The following is a 13,120-nucleotide window of genomic DNA, read 5'->3' on the forward strand; positions in this document are numbered from 1 at the left end:
TACCTGGTGTAAGGAGGGAGAGGCAGAGTGATTCTGGTCCACTTGTTGAAAGTATCCGACACCAGGATCCGCTGCAGGTGGTAGCGGCTGCATTCCACATTGGTAGGCAGACAGTCCCTTACCAGTGGGTGCCACGACAATCCAAGATCCACGGAGTACTCCAGCTCAATAGCTGAAATAGGAAGCGTGGCCCGGGTGTAAGCACACGTCTGCAGACCCAGAACCTGAGCTACTTACGATGTTTCTATGTTCTAACTTCAATCAAATGTCACTTTGACTTTTTCCCCTTATTTGAAATACTTCCCAGTTTTATTTTTCTCTCTGCACATTATTGTGTATTTTAAAAATTTCATATCGCAATACTTTTTTTTTTTTTCTTTTAAGGGGATATGACCAAGTGAAACACAAAGTAAATTTTTCTGTATCACTCCTAATGAGAAACTTTGGTTTTACGTAGTAAAATTATGGTTTCTTATAGTTATGTTATATTGAATGGCTATAAGTTAGTAGTCAGAATATGTACTTATAATTTAATAATAACAGTGGTAAAGCATATCATATAAACATGTTATTTAAGTAATATATAGTTTATTATATATATATATAATTGAATGACTAATGTCCAGAAAACACAGTAATGATATTAGTCTCATGGTTACTTTTTAAATACTAAAAAAAATTGAGCAGACCTCTTAAATGTTTACCATCCCATAGGAATTCTGACTAATAATGTCAGTTTTTCTCTGGTATAGGTCCAACATCTTAGAAATTATAAGATCTCTTTTTGCTTATACATCTTACTGTGTTGTGCAATGGAATATACTGGCAATTCAGAGAGGTAGACAGACGGAGCTGAGAGTCACGAAATGTGTACCAATGCCCATTGTCAGGTTGTGTCTTTACGGAAAAATATCGTTTCCTTTCTCTTCCGCTGCAACATTCAACTTCTACCTCCGAATCAAACTTAGGACCTTCCACTTGCCAGGCAGGCCTGTGCCACTTAGCTATATCCCCAAGCCCTCCTTCGTCATCTCTTAATGCTTTATAAACTGTCACGGCCCTGCCTCTCTCCTGAAACTGCTCTGTCGAAGGCCGTGGCGTTCAGTTGTGAAGTCCCCCGGGCACCTTAGAAGCTGTGGGTGCCTGGGACCCGGGCTCAGAGGCACGGATGAACTCCTCCGCCACAATCAAGGCGCCAGGAGCTCTGCAGCTGCCCAGGCGGGGACCGAGTGCTGCGCTGAGCTTTCCTGGTTACTACTCAGTGGCCTGGCCTTGGGTTTCACTGTGCTTGCCCTCCGTACAGCCCAGACATTATCGATTGCCCCCTGATTCTTTTTTTTTTTTTTTTCTGGTACCGGGAATTGAGCTCACGACCTTGCACTTGCCAGGCAGGCGCTGTGCTCCCTGATTCTTGAAGCTTTCTTTTATTTTGGGACACCATTCTGAGCCTGCTGTCTTGCTTTGATTCTGACTCCTTTGCTAAATAGCCCAGGTTTGGGTGTTCTTCCAGACACTATTTGTGGCTCTCTGTTCTCCGTGCACACTATTAACACTCCAACTATTACCTCTGGGCCCAAATTTTCCAGTTTTATGTCTCAGGATCAATTTTCTCCACTTAACAAATGTTTATGGAGCTCAGCAGTGTGCCTGGTGCTGGCCATATGGTGATGAGCCACATACCCTCCCCACTAGAGGTTGTCTTCACCCAGAACCCTTTTCGCGTCAGCTCGTCAGTTTTCCACACGCACACATGAAACCTTTTGACCATCAGGTTTTATTAGTGGCAATATTTTCACACTGTTTCTACGGACTCAAAATTTAGAAGTTATTTTGGAAATTTTGTTCTTTTCCCTTTCCCCTCTGTGTTCAACTGGTTGGTTGGTCCTGAGACCTCGGGTTTTTCTGTCTGCATTATCTTGTATTAGTTCTTTCCAATCCATTCCTTTTCATAGCTTGAGTCTCATCCCTGGTGGTAGAGACCGACCCATGGCTCATTTACTAGGATCCCTTCGTATTCCTTTATTGGCTCCAGAGCTAGATTCCCTAAAACACATAACCCCGCTGCACTTGAGATCTCCCACTCATGAGCCTGTCCAGCATACATCCCTCCGCCTGCCCGTGCAGTCCTTCACGATGTGTTGTCAACTCCCACTGTCCGCTGCCTCCCTCTTTCATTTAATGATTCCTTTGGTCCTGACTCACAAGGTTGTACCAGTCTATAGTAGGAAGCCCAGGGCTGGCTGGACTCCTTATGAAGACAGAATTTCAGGGCAGCTGCCGCTTCTGAGTGATCATAAGATGATTCCCATTCCTTTGCTCTCACTGACTTATGCTCAAGAAAGCAAAGGAGTCAAGGGATTTAAAGTCTCTGTTTTCAAAATTAACGTTCTCTGTTCTTTGTTAGGTGCAGATAACGCCTACTTGAGCTGGTCTGTTCGCAGCTTCCCGGTGGGCCAGGAGAACGCTCTCTACGCTTCTCCGCTTAGGCTGCCAGCCCAGTTTGGTATCCATCCTTAAAATCTCCACCCATCCTTAAAATCCACTCCAACAATCAAGGTCTACCCAAGACTTAGAACATTTGTGAAATGTTCTCTAACTCCTTGGGTTAGCCAACTACCGGTCACCTCTCCCACCTTTGAAGGTCATTACATTCTGTACCAGTACCACTCCGTAGAAGACTGTATTAATCATTTCCTGCACTCTGGCTTTGGGAGGTACCCTTCAGAGAAAGTGCACCTGTAAGGATAGAGTGTGTGTCTTCTACTTGTCCACTGTCTTCTTTCTAAATTCAGCCCTCACTGACTGATTGACTGTCCCGAGGTAGAAAAAGTACTTTTAGGATTCCTTCGAAGGTATGTCCACCAAAGTAAAAATAAAGGAAATATTAAAAAAATTTAGATTCTGCAGAAACTTGGAAATAAGCAGTTCCCTCAAATTTCAGCCTCCCAGACTGTAAAAAAGAACAAGACCCTGTGAACATTTTAGTTTGGGTCTCCAGGAAGGAGAGTGATTTGGGGTAGTGAAAATTAGGGGATCCTAAGAATCTTGACAGGTCTGTAAATTCAGAGAAAGGCTCCAAATGCACAGTGATGTCTCCCTTTATTTCTCCTGAAATAGGCTCCTGTGTTGTGTGTGTGGGAGTGTATGTGTATGTACACATCCATACTGTACTCAACATAGAACATATAAATTGATCAAAATGAGAGTGGTCCAGGATGCATTATAACTCAAGTTGGCAGAGTATAAAGGAAGTAGAAATGACAAAATTTCATGGTTCCTGGAGCTATTGAAAGGAACAATAGTGGGAATCATGCAAATCTGTGATGCAAATCCATAAACATACTGGTATATCTATAAATCTCATTCCGGCCATTTTCTACATGAGGAGAATCCACGAAGGGAAAAATACCAAGGTGCACCCCTTATTCCGCAAGTCTGATACTAAAACAAAACTGGATTTGCAAATTATTGTTTTAAGTTATTACTTTATAAAAGAGTCTTCATGTTTATAGGCTTAAAAAAGAAGTTCATATTCTGATGTTTTGAAAAGTAACCGGCTAAAGCCCAATTACACATAATATCTTCAATAATATATTTTATTTACACACAATGTTTTTGAGAAAATGTCAATATTTTAAGAATATTTCAAGAACTCAAGATGCTCTTGTGTATCTTATGGATGTAGCAGCTCTGAGCAGCCTGGGGACAGAGGCGAAGATGCCTATGCCCACTTGTCTATCCCTCAGTGTGGACACGGAGTCCTTACCATAGCAAGAGTCTGTGACCGAGCAGGAGGCCGCGAAGTCTATCTGCAGGAAGGAGTCCTCATTCACGGCAATGTCTGTAGTGACCACGTAGCGGGTGCTGGCCTTTTCGATGAAGACCAGGGCATCTCCTGTAGAGCCACACACGGGCATCTTGGTGCCTCCTGGGTGAAGCAGCCATTTCCTACTATCCAGAGTTGTGAAATCATCTTCCAAGACTGTATTTCCAGAAATATTTCCTCCAATAAGAATCTGAAATGTAATTTTTTTTTAAAAAAACAAATTCTGTATTTGGTTTTAAGGTACAGGAAAATTCAGCCTTTTGTGTTTGTTTTTATGTGTCAGCCTGCTCAGAATGGCACTGCATAGCGAGCGTAATGTTATGGGGCCTTTCAGAACGCTCTTGTTTATGTGGTCTGCTTGCCCATCTGGCACGAAGCTACCGAAAACAAATCAAAGGATTGACAAAACCATTCATGGCCTCCATGGGCTAAATTGTGCCTTTGGAAGCTGCATGCACCCAAGCTGGGAAAGCAAAATTTGGCTTACACGTGATTATTTTCTGTCTAAAATTCCTATTTCAGGACAATTCTACCCCGAGGCATTTCAATTCCAATTCTTTGCAAGGGCTGCACGTTTGCGAACAGGATCTTTGAGTTCTGTTTGATACATGTTTTATTATGCATGAAGATTCTTTAGAGCAATCCATAAAGATGCTGGCGAGATTTATTTATTTTTTTCTTCAAAGGCCAGGAAAGAAAATTTGAGAATGACGGCACGTGGCATCAATACTAATGTGCACATTTTCCTTTCCAGAGACTTATAACCTTGTACCGTGCTTGATAAAGTCCCTCTATCCATATGGCAGTATCCTCTATGAGTAGGACCTAGGCCTTCTGTTGTGTCATTTATTTGTATAATTTAAACGACTGAGGGAATAGACAGTGAGAGGAAGCTAAATGCCACATCTAATCTAGCTGTGTGCCCTTGGCTAAGTCACTCAACTCTCCACGCTGGGCTCCCTCTCGAAGGCCATCTCCAGCTCAAGTGACAAAAGTAGAAAGATTCACCCTGAAAGGACTGACCTGGTCGATCACCCAGGGGCTGTAGAAGTGGCCGTTTTCAGAGGGCTGCCACCAGCGCAGGCGAGTAGAGCCAGAGCGGGCTTTCAAGGGGATCTCCAGGGCGATGTACCTGCCCACATTGCTGGAGTTGCTGAAGAGGAACTCCTGAAGGAGACTCCAGGACAGGCCACCGTTGAGCGAATACTGCAGGAGTACGGGCTGGCTCCTGGGGTCTGGTACACCTTTGCCACATCCCAGCCTCATGAAGAACTGCACAAATCTGACATTAGTAAACTTTGCTGTAGATTTCCCTTCAATGCGAAAGCCACATTGCTAACAAAGGACAAGCACCAGGCTAATATGGCCAATGAATGGCTTTAATGAATGCAATGATTTAATGTGTCCAAAACACTTGCTTCAAAGCCTGACTTTTCTCTTTTAATGGGAAAGGGAGTTCATTAAATGTGAAGTGTGGAAAATGGCAATTCTGTGCCCATATTTGTATCTCCCATCTCTCCTCAAAGAAGTCTGAGGAAAATGAACATTCCGTGCACCTTTTGGCTACTCTGTAAGATGATGAGAGAGATCTAAAGGCTGCTCAAGTTTGGGAGTGTGTACTGTCATCTATGTAAGATGAAATGCATCTGCCTCTGTATTTGAAACCAGAAGGATGTAATTAATGTAGATTAGGCCCCCTTGTAGGCAAAATCATCCACTCTCAGGTTTCACCCACAGTTTACAAGCCTTGTGTCACTGCTTTAGGAGACACATTTAAATTCAGCCATTGCAGCCCATCTCTGCAAAGGCCAGGCATCTTTTGGAAGGGGTATGTCAAGCCGGGCCTCTTTTCTGCCTCTTGTGCCAGGGGCAGGGAAGCACGAGTGTGAGTTGTTGGTGGCAGTGGGCCATGCCAGCCTCTCGCTGTTGCTGTGTCTGGAAATGGATGATACTGGCCACCAAGAACTGTGGCGAGCAGCCAGTGGCAGCTTTCCTAGCTGGCAGGGAGGTGGGCAGAGTGGCAGCAAGCTGCTGGGGTGCCGGTGAAAACTAGCTCACATGTTATCTTTGGCAGGCACACTGGTGGTGCTTGGTCTGGCCCTTGTGCTAGTTGGTAATGCAGAATACATTTCACACTGAGCCTAATACACATAGTGAATAAGGTATGCTTGCTGAACACAGGAAATACAATGGGACTTATAATAAATGTTATCAGTAACAAATATAAATTAATTCCTCGTGGTTTCTCCCATCCCCCATTTATTTAGTCTTATGACCCTGAAAAAAATTGAGATCTTACATGGAGCATTTTCAGGTCAATATATGCAAATCCTACACAGCATGCAACAGAGATTTGAGCTATATAAAGGAGCTTTTAACATTGGATTAATGAAAATATATAGTGTTAGTGCTTCATGATGTTTATATTTATGAGAACAGTAATTATGTACAGAGGGAAACTTTTACTTTATTGTCTACTTGTATTGGGAAAATGTTTATATTAACTTAAGGGTGATGTAACTATCAAATTATTGGTCATTAAGGAAAGCCATATCAAGATTATTTATTTGCAAGAATGAGTAACTTCTAAACTAGGGAACTCAGCTGCTAGTGAAAATCTGAAATAAAAAAACATCAAATTGAAGTACATATGCTTTAAAATGGGATAAAGATAAAATCTTGTTTCCTATAAATATAAGATTATCTCACAAATCTCGTTTCTATGAAGTATAAAGTTTATAATCCATTAATAAAAATTAGGAGAAAGGAGATAAATATGCTGACATATTTTAAGATATTCTGAAATATCTCAAAAAATCAAGGCATGTTTTCTTTGTTCACTTGCAAAAATAGGTCAGGGTTCCATTTTGTACATATTCTTTTTTATTTTCCTTGTTTGGTTTTTGGCTCATCAGATGATCAAGGGATACACATCTTGACAGGGCATAATCCTCTGAGCCAGTTTAACATGTTTGTTTCTGAGTGACTGTGCTCAAAATTTCACATGACTGTGCTTTCATTTTCAGAAAATGACTTCTTAGAACATGTGAGTGAATTACTGGAAAGATGCTAGAATAAGGCTGCACTTCCAATGTTCTTAACTAAAATTGCTAATGGAGATAAAATTAACCATGAATAATTTGAGGATGTATTGTATTTCAGTTAAGCTTTTTACTAAGCATGGTATAATAAATGTACATAATTTTTACACAATCCAAGTACTAAAGAAAAGTGTGGTATAGAAGGTGGGTAAAGAAGATGCAATATTATTTTCTTGAAATTCATGAAACATTGTCATTTTCCATTTTCAAGCTTATAAAGTAATCCATATTTAGTTTGTCTGTGTAGCTATGTAGTTTCATCTCTGAGATGGTTGTTGAACAAGTCTCTCAGTTCTGGGAATGGTGTCTTAATGGAGGCTGTGACCAGTGAGAAGTCCAGCATCTCTAACAGAAGAGTTCGTCCTTGAGCTCTTACTGCTTCTTTCTCATTTGATTATGTCTACATCTGTACAATGTAGCTTTTCAATCATTACCTGGCATGTGACAAGTCCAGGTCACGGGTCATCAGCATGCGCAAGCCATCTTCATTGAAAAAGAGGTTGTTTCCGCTGGAGAGGATTCCACACTTCCGGGATGGCTTTCCTCCGCTCATTAGTAAGAATCTATCAGACTCTAGTTGACCTGAAATAATGGAAAAATATGTCTTACCTATGACCTCAAGTATAGCCATGTTATATTTTTATTTTTAAATTTTTTTTTGTTTTTTTTTTCCGGTACCAGGAATCAAACTCACGACCTTGTGCTTGCCAGGCAGGCGTTGTGCCGCTGAGCTAAATCCCCAGTCCCCGTGTTATATTTTTAAAAGAAATATGGTAAATGTGTTGTATAGTTTTAAAATACAAAGTCACAATTACTAAAGCATATTTTAGGGCACAAGTTCTCCTGGACATATCAGTTTGTTTGAATGATTTAGTTTTGGTTAGTGTGATTGAGGGGTCCATGTGCTAAGAAGTAACTGGTCTTTTCTTGTTTATTTCCCGCAGATTCTTCACTGTGTCTTTTTAAATAGTATAAATAGTATCCTGACTGAGAATAGCATCAGGCAGGAATAACAAAATATTTTTTAAAACATTGCTTTATAGACAACATGTAATAGCTCCTATTATATAGTATCTTTCAAAGCCAACTCTCAAATCTATTCATATATCCAACTTAGATGTAATTTTTTTGATCCTGGTAAAATACACAAAACCTAAAGCTTATCATATTAACCATTTCAAAGTGAACGATGCAGTGGCCTTTAGTGCATTCAAGATGTTGTGGAACTGATACCATTAACCAGTTCAAGATTTTTAACAATCCCCGCCCCCCGCAAATCTTTACACATGAACCAGTCCTTTCTCTACTTCTCCACCCACGTGCAGGCCTCAGCAACAATTAACTTCACGTTTGTCTCTATGAATTTGTGTATTTTTGATATTTCATATGAATAGACTATAGAGTATGTGGTCTTTGTGTCTAGCTTCTTCCATTTAGCATAACGTTTTCAATGTTCATCTATATTGTAGTATATGTCAGTATTCTATGACTTTTTGTGGTAGAAAAATGTCTCGTTGCATGTCTGTATCCAGATCTATTTTAAAATGTATTACAAAATCATAAATATAGTTTTATAAAAAATTCAGGAAAAACAAAGAAAATCTTTTAATTCAGCTATAATATCGATAGCCATTATATATGACTTTCTCATACCACAGTTTGAATGGAGTGGATCTACTAATCAAATGCTTTTTTTCGGGGGGTGGGGATTTAGCTCAGCGGCAAAAGCACTTGCCTGGCAAGCGCAAGGTCGTGAGTTCGGTTCCTGGTACCGGAGAAAAAACAAAAAAAAAAAAAAAAAAAAAAAAATGCTTTTTTTCCCAATCATATCATGTGTATTTTTCTACATTGTAACATTATCTTCACGTACAGTGATGCTGGACGTAAAACTAAGGCACAGGAAGGGATGAGAGGCTATTTAATGAGTTGGTGGAAAAGCAATGGCAGGAATTTAGATTTCTGAAGATCATTTCTTCCACACAAGAAAATTAGCCCTCTAGAGATACTTTTGAAAATTATCACTAAAGTCTAATGAAAATTATCCTCAGACTTTACCTGTGGTACAAAAACGGTCAAAACAGCTTTAAACTTTTCTCAGTTAAGGTCTTACTTTCTCTCACTGACCATGTTTTGGAAATGGAGCCTGATAAAAGTTCTGAACCAAATGAACTCATGGGTGTGTACGATCATAATGATAATAATTGAATATTAGAGTAGAACTTGATTATGTCTCTATCACAAATGGTGTTTACGGGTATCGGTTCTTTCACAAAGCCACCCAGAATTTATGAGAAAAGATTACCTTCAAAGTCATCCTTGAGGAAATCTGGGTTCTTGGTGCTTATTCTGCAGGTTGGCCCCGAGTAGCCAGGGTCACATATACACTTGGTTCCGTTGGTGCAGCTCCCGTGCCCGTCACACATCTCTTCGCACTGGGGGCCGATGTAGACATTGTCAATGGCCCACGTCACTGGCTGAGAGCCGGCAGGGTAGAAGCCCTGGAACCACCTGAAACGCACGGATCTGGAAAAGAGAAACAAGTCCTTCAAAAGCGAATCAACAGCACCAGGTACTTCCAGAACAGGCATATTAGATCAGTCAGCAGCGGGTAGTTACCACCCATGCTCCACACTCAGGAATAGCAATGATTTGCCATTGCAGGAATAAAACTTTCTTCTTCAGTCGGGAGCATTTTACCAGTGCGCTTCCGGCTTCTGCGAAGCCCTTCTTGGTTCTGTCAATGCCTGAAAATTCTGCCTGACCTTCCCACCTTTTGCATTTGACTCCATTGAGGAAGATTTCTCTATTCCTACTATTTACACTCTGCACAATGAATCTTTCCTAAAGATGCAGTAAAATTCATTTAACATAAAATTAACCATGTGTCATTTAAAGTGTACAGTTTAATGGTACTTATATTCACAGTGTTGTCTACCTCTATCTAGTTCCAAGACATTTTCTTCACCTCAAAAGGAAAGTCCTTACCATTCAGCAGTCATTCCTCTCTTATCTCTTGCTGGCAACCACCAATCTGTTCTCTGTCCTATGGATCCACCTTTTTAGACAAATGGAACCACGCAATATGTAACCTTTGTCTCTGGCTTCATTCGGTTATCATGTGTTCAAGGTTCATCCATGCTGTAGCCCCTACCAGAATTTCATTCTTTTTTTTGAATGAATGATATTCCATCATATGGCTAGAACAACTTTATCAGGTGATGAGCATTGGAATATTTTCACCTTTCTGCTATTGTGACTGGTACTGCTATGAATATTCAGGTATAGTATGAATATTTGCTTAAATATCTGTTTTCAGTTCTTTTGGGTATGATGGTAGTAGAATTATTTTTATTTTCTTTTTAATTTTCCTTTAATTTTTCTATCTCACTCTTACACAATTTGGATGGGTTTTTCCATCACTATTATCACAGTTGGGGTATTTAAAAGTGTGTCCAGTCCCTTTATTGGCAGTGACACTGGCATGTTCATGTTTCCTTTTCATGGTGTTCAGTATAGTGTTTCATACACTATAGTAAGTGCTCAGGAAATGTTTAAGAAAAACAGTGAGAAAATTAGATTTCTTTGTAGTCTTTTTTTATTTCTTTTTCTTTCGGTACCAAGAATCAAACTCGTGACCTTGTGCTTGCCAAGCAGGCACTGTGCTGCTGAGCTATATCCCCGGCCCTATTTCTTAATCTTTAAAAATATAAGAAAATAAATTGTCTTATTACTAATAATAAATTTATCTCTCTTGGAATAATCTACATATATAAGTAGCAATCCACACATAGTTTAGTGCATTTTATCATGTATAAAACTCAGTTCAAAGAGGATGGATTTATTTTAGCAGGAGAAGGTGACAGAGATGGCATATGCACTTATTTTCATGTTCTGTGAATTTGCCCAATTTCCAGTTATCATAGAAACTAAATTTTAAATAGTGTTTTATTTGAGAAACAGAAACTAGAAATGAAATACTAGGTTTGGGGATGTGTGGTGAGAGGGAAATGCATTTGTTAAACTTCTAAATTTTAGTAGATAGTAAAGCAGGTGGAGTCAAGTTTTCACATATAACTTTTACTTTATTTCATTATATCAAGACTCCAACTATACTAATTTAGGTTGGCCCCAAAACACCAGTTCATAATTAAACTTTATTTTCAAGTACTTGTCAGAGCTTAGTCTTGGCAAGAAGCACTTCTTACCTTCTGAACTTTCAGACTGCTGAGCTGGGGGAAATGGCTGGAGTTTTCCTTTGAACAAAAGCCTGCATAGACTTTTTTGAACTTCTTATTTATTCAAATGTTCTGAATACAAATGAACCCCCCTTGGTTGGATATTTATTATTGTTCACCTGTCTTGCCACAGAAAATGCGAGCGCTACGATAAATAGGCTGAAGGGTCTGGTTTCACCGTGGTTTCCTTCTGCTGAAGTCTTATTTTAAACATCTCCCACTGCCATCCTCCTTGGTGAACTGTCAGCACCTGTTCTCCCAAGGCAGTGGCGTTCAAAGGATCTGCTTTTAAAAATAAACTTAAAATTTCGAGCACACCGCACAGCCTCCATTAAATAGGGCTTCGGGTTGACTCATTACGAAGCTGCGTGAAGTTAAAACAATTAGAAAGTTTTAAAGACAGAAAGACTCTAAAGGACACAAAGGTGATGTGAATAAAATTAGGTAGAAGCTCAATACTTTTGTTTCCCATGTTAGTTGCCAATATGTGGAGACAAAAGATGGCCACTTGGCACCCGAAACGTTTAATATACTTGTGTGCATGTATGTGTATCTAGTGTCCAATAACTCATAGGAAAGAGTGATCTTACCATGGATTTTTGCATTTATTTTATTTTAGTAGCCAGCACTTGTGCCATTATTGTGTGCCATGGTGAATACAAACCGAGGAATGGTTCAGTGAGTTGGAGGAAATTTAACTTCTGCCTTCCAGCAATTCATGCCTGTGTGAGTTTTAAGAACAGTGCTAATTCTTTTTCTGAAACAAGGACTAGACAACACTATTGAGGCATATTCTTCCCTTCAGAGAAATGGTTGGAGGCAGTTTGAAAGGCAGGTTTATACAATTCGGAAAGCAGGCCTGCCTTCTTAGGCCCATTTACTTTCTTTTCATAGAAATGAAAATGACACAAATACAAATAATATGACAGTCTAAATTCTGTGCACTACAATAAAGCTGTACTTTATGCATGGATCTTTACCAGTGGGTGAAACACAGATGTCTGCATTTCTCTTGCTGTAATTTCTGAATTAAATGGCCAGGTTGTGTGTGTGGCCATAGCACCATGGATGTCATCGAGTGCTAGGTGAGGAGGTCCTCATGACACTGCAGCCCCGTCCTCAGCACCTCTCGCCGGCAGACCTTTGTGACCTTATTTCCCATCATTTTGATAGAATTATTTCCATGTGGGAACTTGTTGCTGCGAGTCTCAGTTGGCAAAAATATCTAAAACTGTGGCCTAAAATCTCTCTTTAAGGTTATTTGTTATTTAAATATTCTTAACAGAGCAATTTGAGGAAATCAGAGGTCCATGAAAGGAAAAATCAGTGCTTTTCAGCAATCCCACAATGGAGTCTGGCTGGACATTCTAGTCCAAGGTGTCTTGGTCTGTGCTACTATAACAGAAGAACAGAAACTGGATAGCTTATAAACAGCAGAGGTTTTTTTCCATGTTCGGTGAGGGCTTGCTGTGGGGTTCATAGATGGACCTTCTTCCTGTGTTCTCACCGGGTGGCAGATGCAAGGCAGTCCTCTGGAGCTTCTTTTCTAAAGGAAGCAAGCCTTTCATGAGGGCACGGCCCTTAGGACCTAGTCACCTCCTCAAAGGCCCACTTCCCGCTGACATCACCTTTGAGGCTACCGCTTCAACACAGGAACTGTGGGGTGACAGGAACATTCAGGACCCAGCCCTGCCTGGGAGCCTCCGTACCCAGGCCTTTCACCTGGCGACCCTGCCCGTGGGTCGTCTTCCGGACACTGTGCTTCTGGTGCTATACTTGGGCTTCTGGCCACAGCTGATTCCAGACTTTCTTAGGCTTGAGAGCCACAGATACTGAGGGCTGTGCTTTGCTGAGTGAGGTTCATGGTGTCACTGTAAAAATGAGGATCACAAACCCCTGTTGCTGAGGTTTTCAGATGGTGTTTCCTGAATGGAATCGGTGTGATTCCCCAGGATCTT

General features: G+C 40.5%; 1 protein-coding gene across 2 annotated transcripts in view; it reads right to left on the minus strand.

Moving 5' to 3' along the window:
* Window positions 1-13,120, minus strand: part of Reln (reelin) — a 439,528-nt gene that overhangs the window by 51,286 nt on the left and 375,122 nt on the right. For both annotated transcript variants that reach the window (XM_005377236.2, XM_005377235.2), the window contains exons 42-46: window positions 9,230-9,450; window positions 7,362-7,509; window positions 4,850-5,108; window positions 3,767-4,016; window positions 4-172 (exon numbers count right to left, since the gene is read on the minus strand). In XM_005377236.2, coding sequence (XP_005377293.1) covers window positions 4-172; window positions 3,767-4,016; window positions 4,850-5,108; window positions 7,362-7,509; window positions 9,230-9,450 — 1,047 coding nt within the window. The remainder of the gene's footprint in view (window positions 1-3; window positions 173-3,766; window positions 4,017-4,849; window positions 5,109-7,361; window positions 7,510-9,229; window positions 9,451-13,120) is intronic.

Source organism: Chinchilla lanigera, unplaced genomic scaffold (genome assembly GCF_000276665.1).
Source record: "Chinchilla lanigera isolate Chin_1 unplaced genomic scaffold, ChiLan1.0 scaffold00009, whole genome shotgun sequence".
Classification (NCBI taxonomy): domain Eukaryota; kingdom Metazoa; phylum Chordata; class Mammalia; order Rodentia; family Chinchillidae; genus Chinchilla; species Chinchilla lanigera.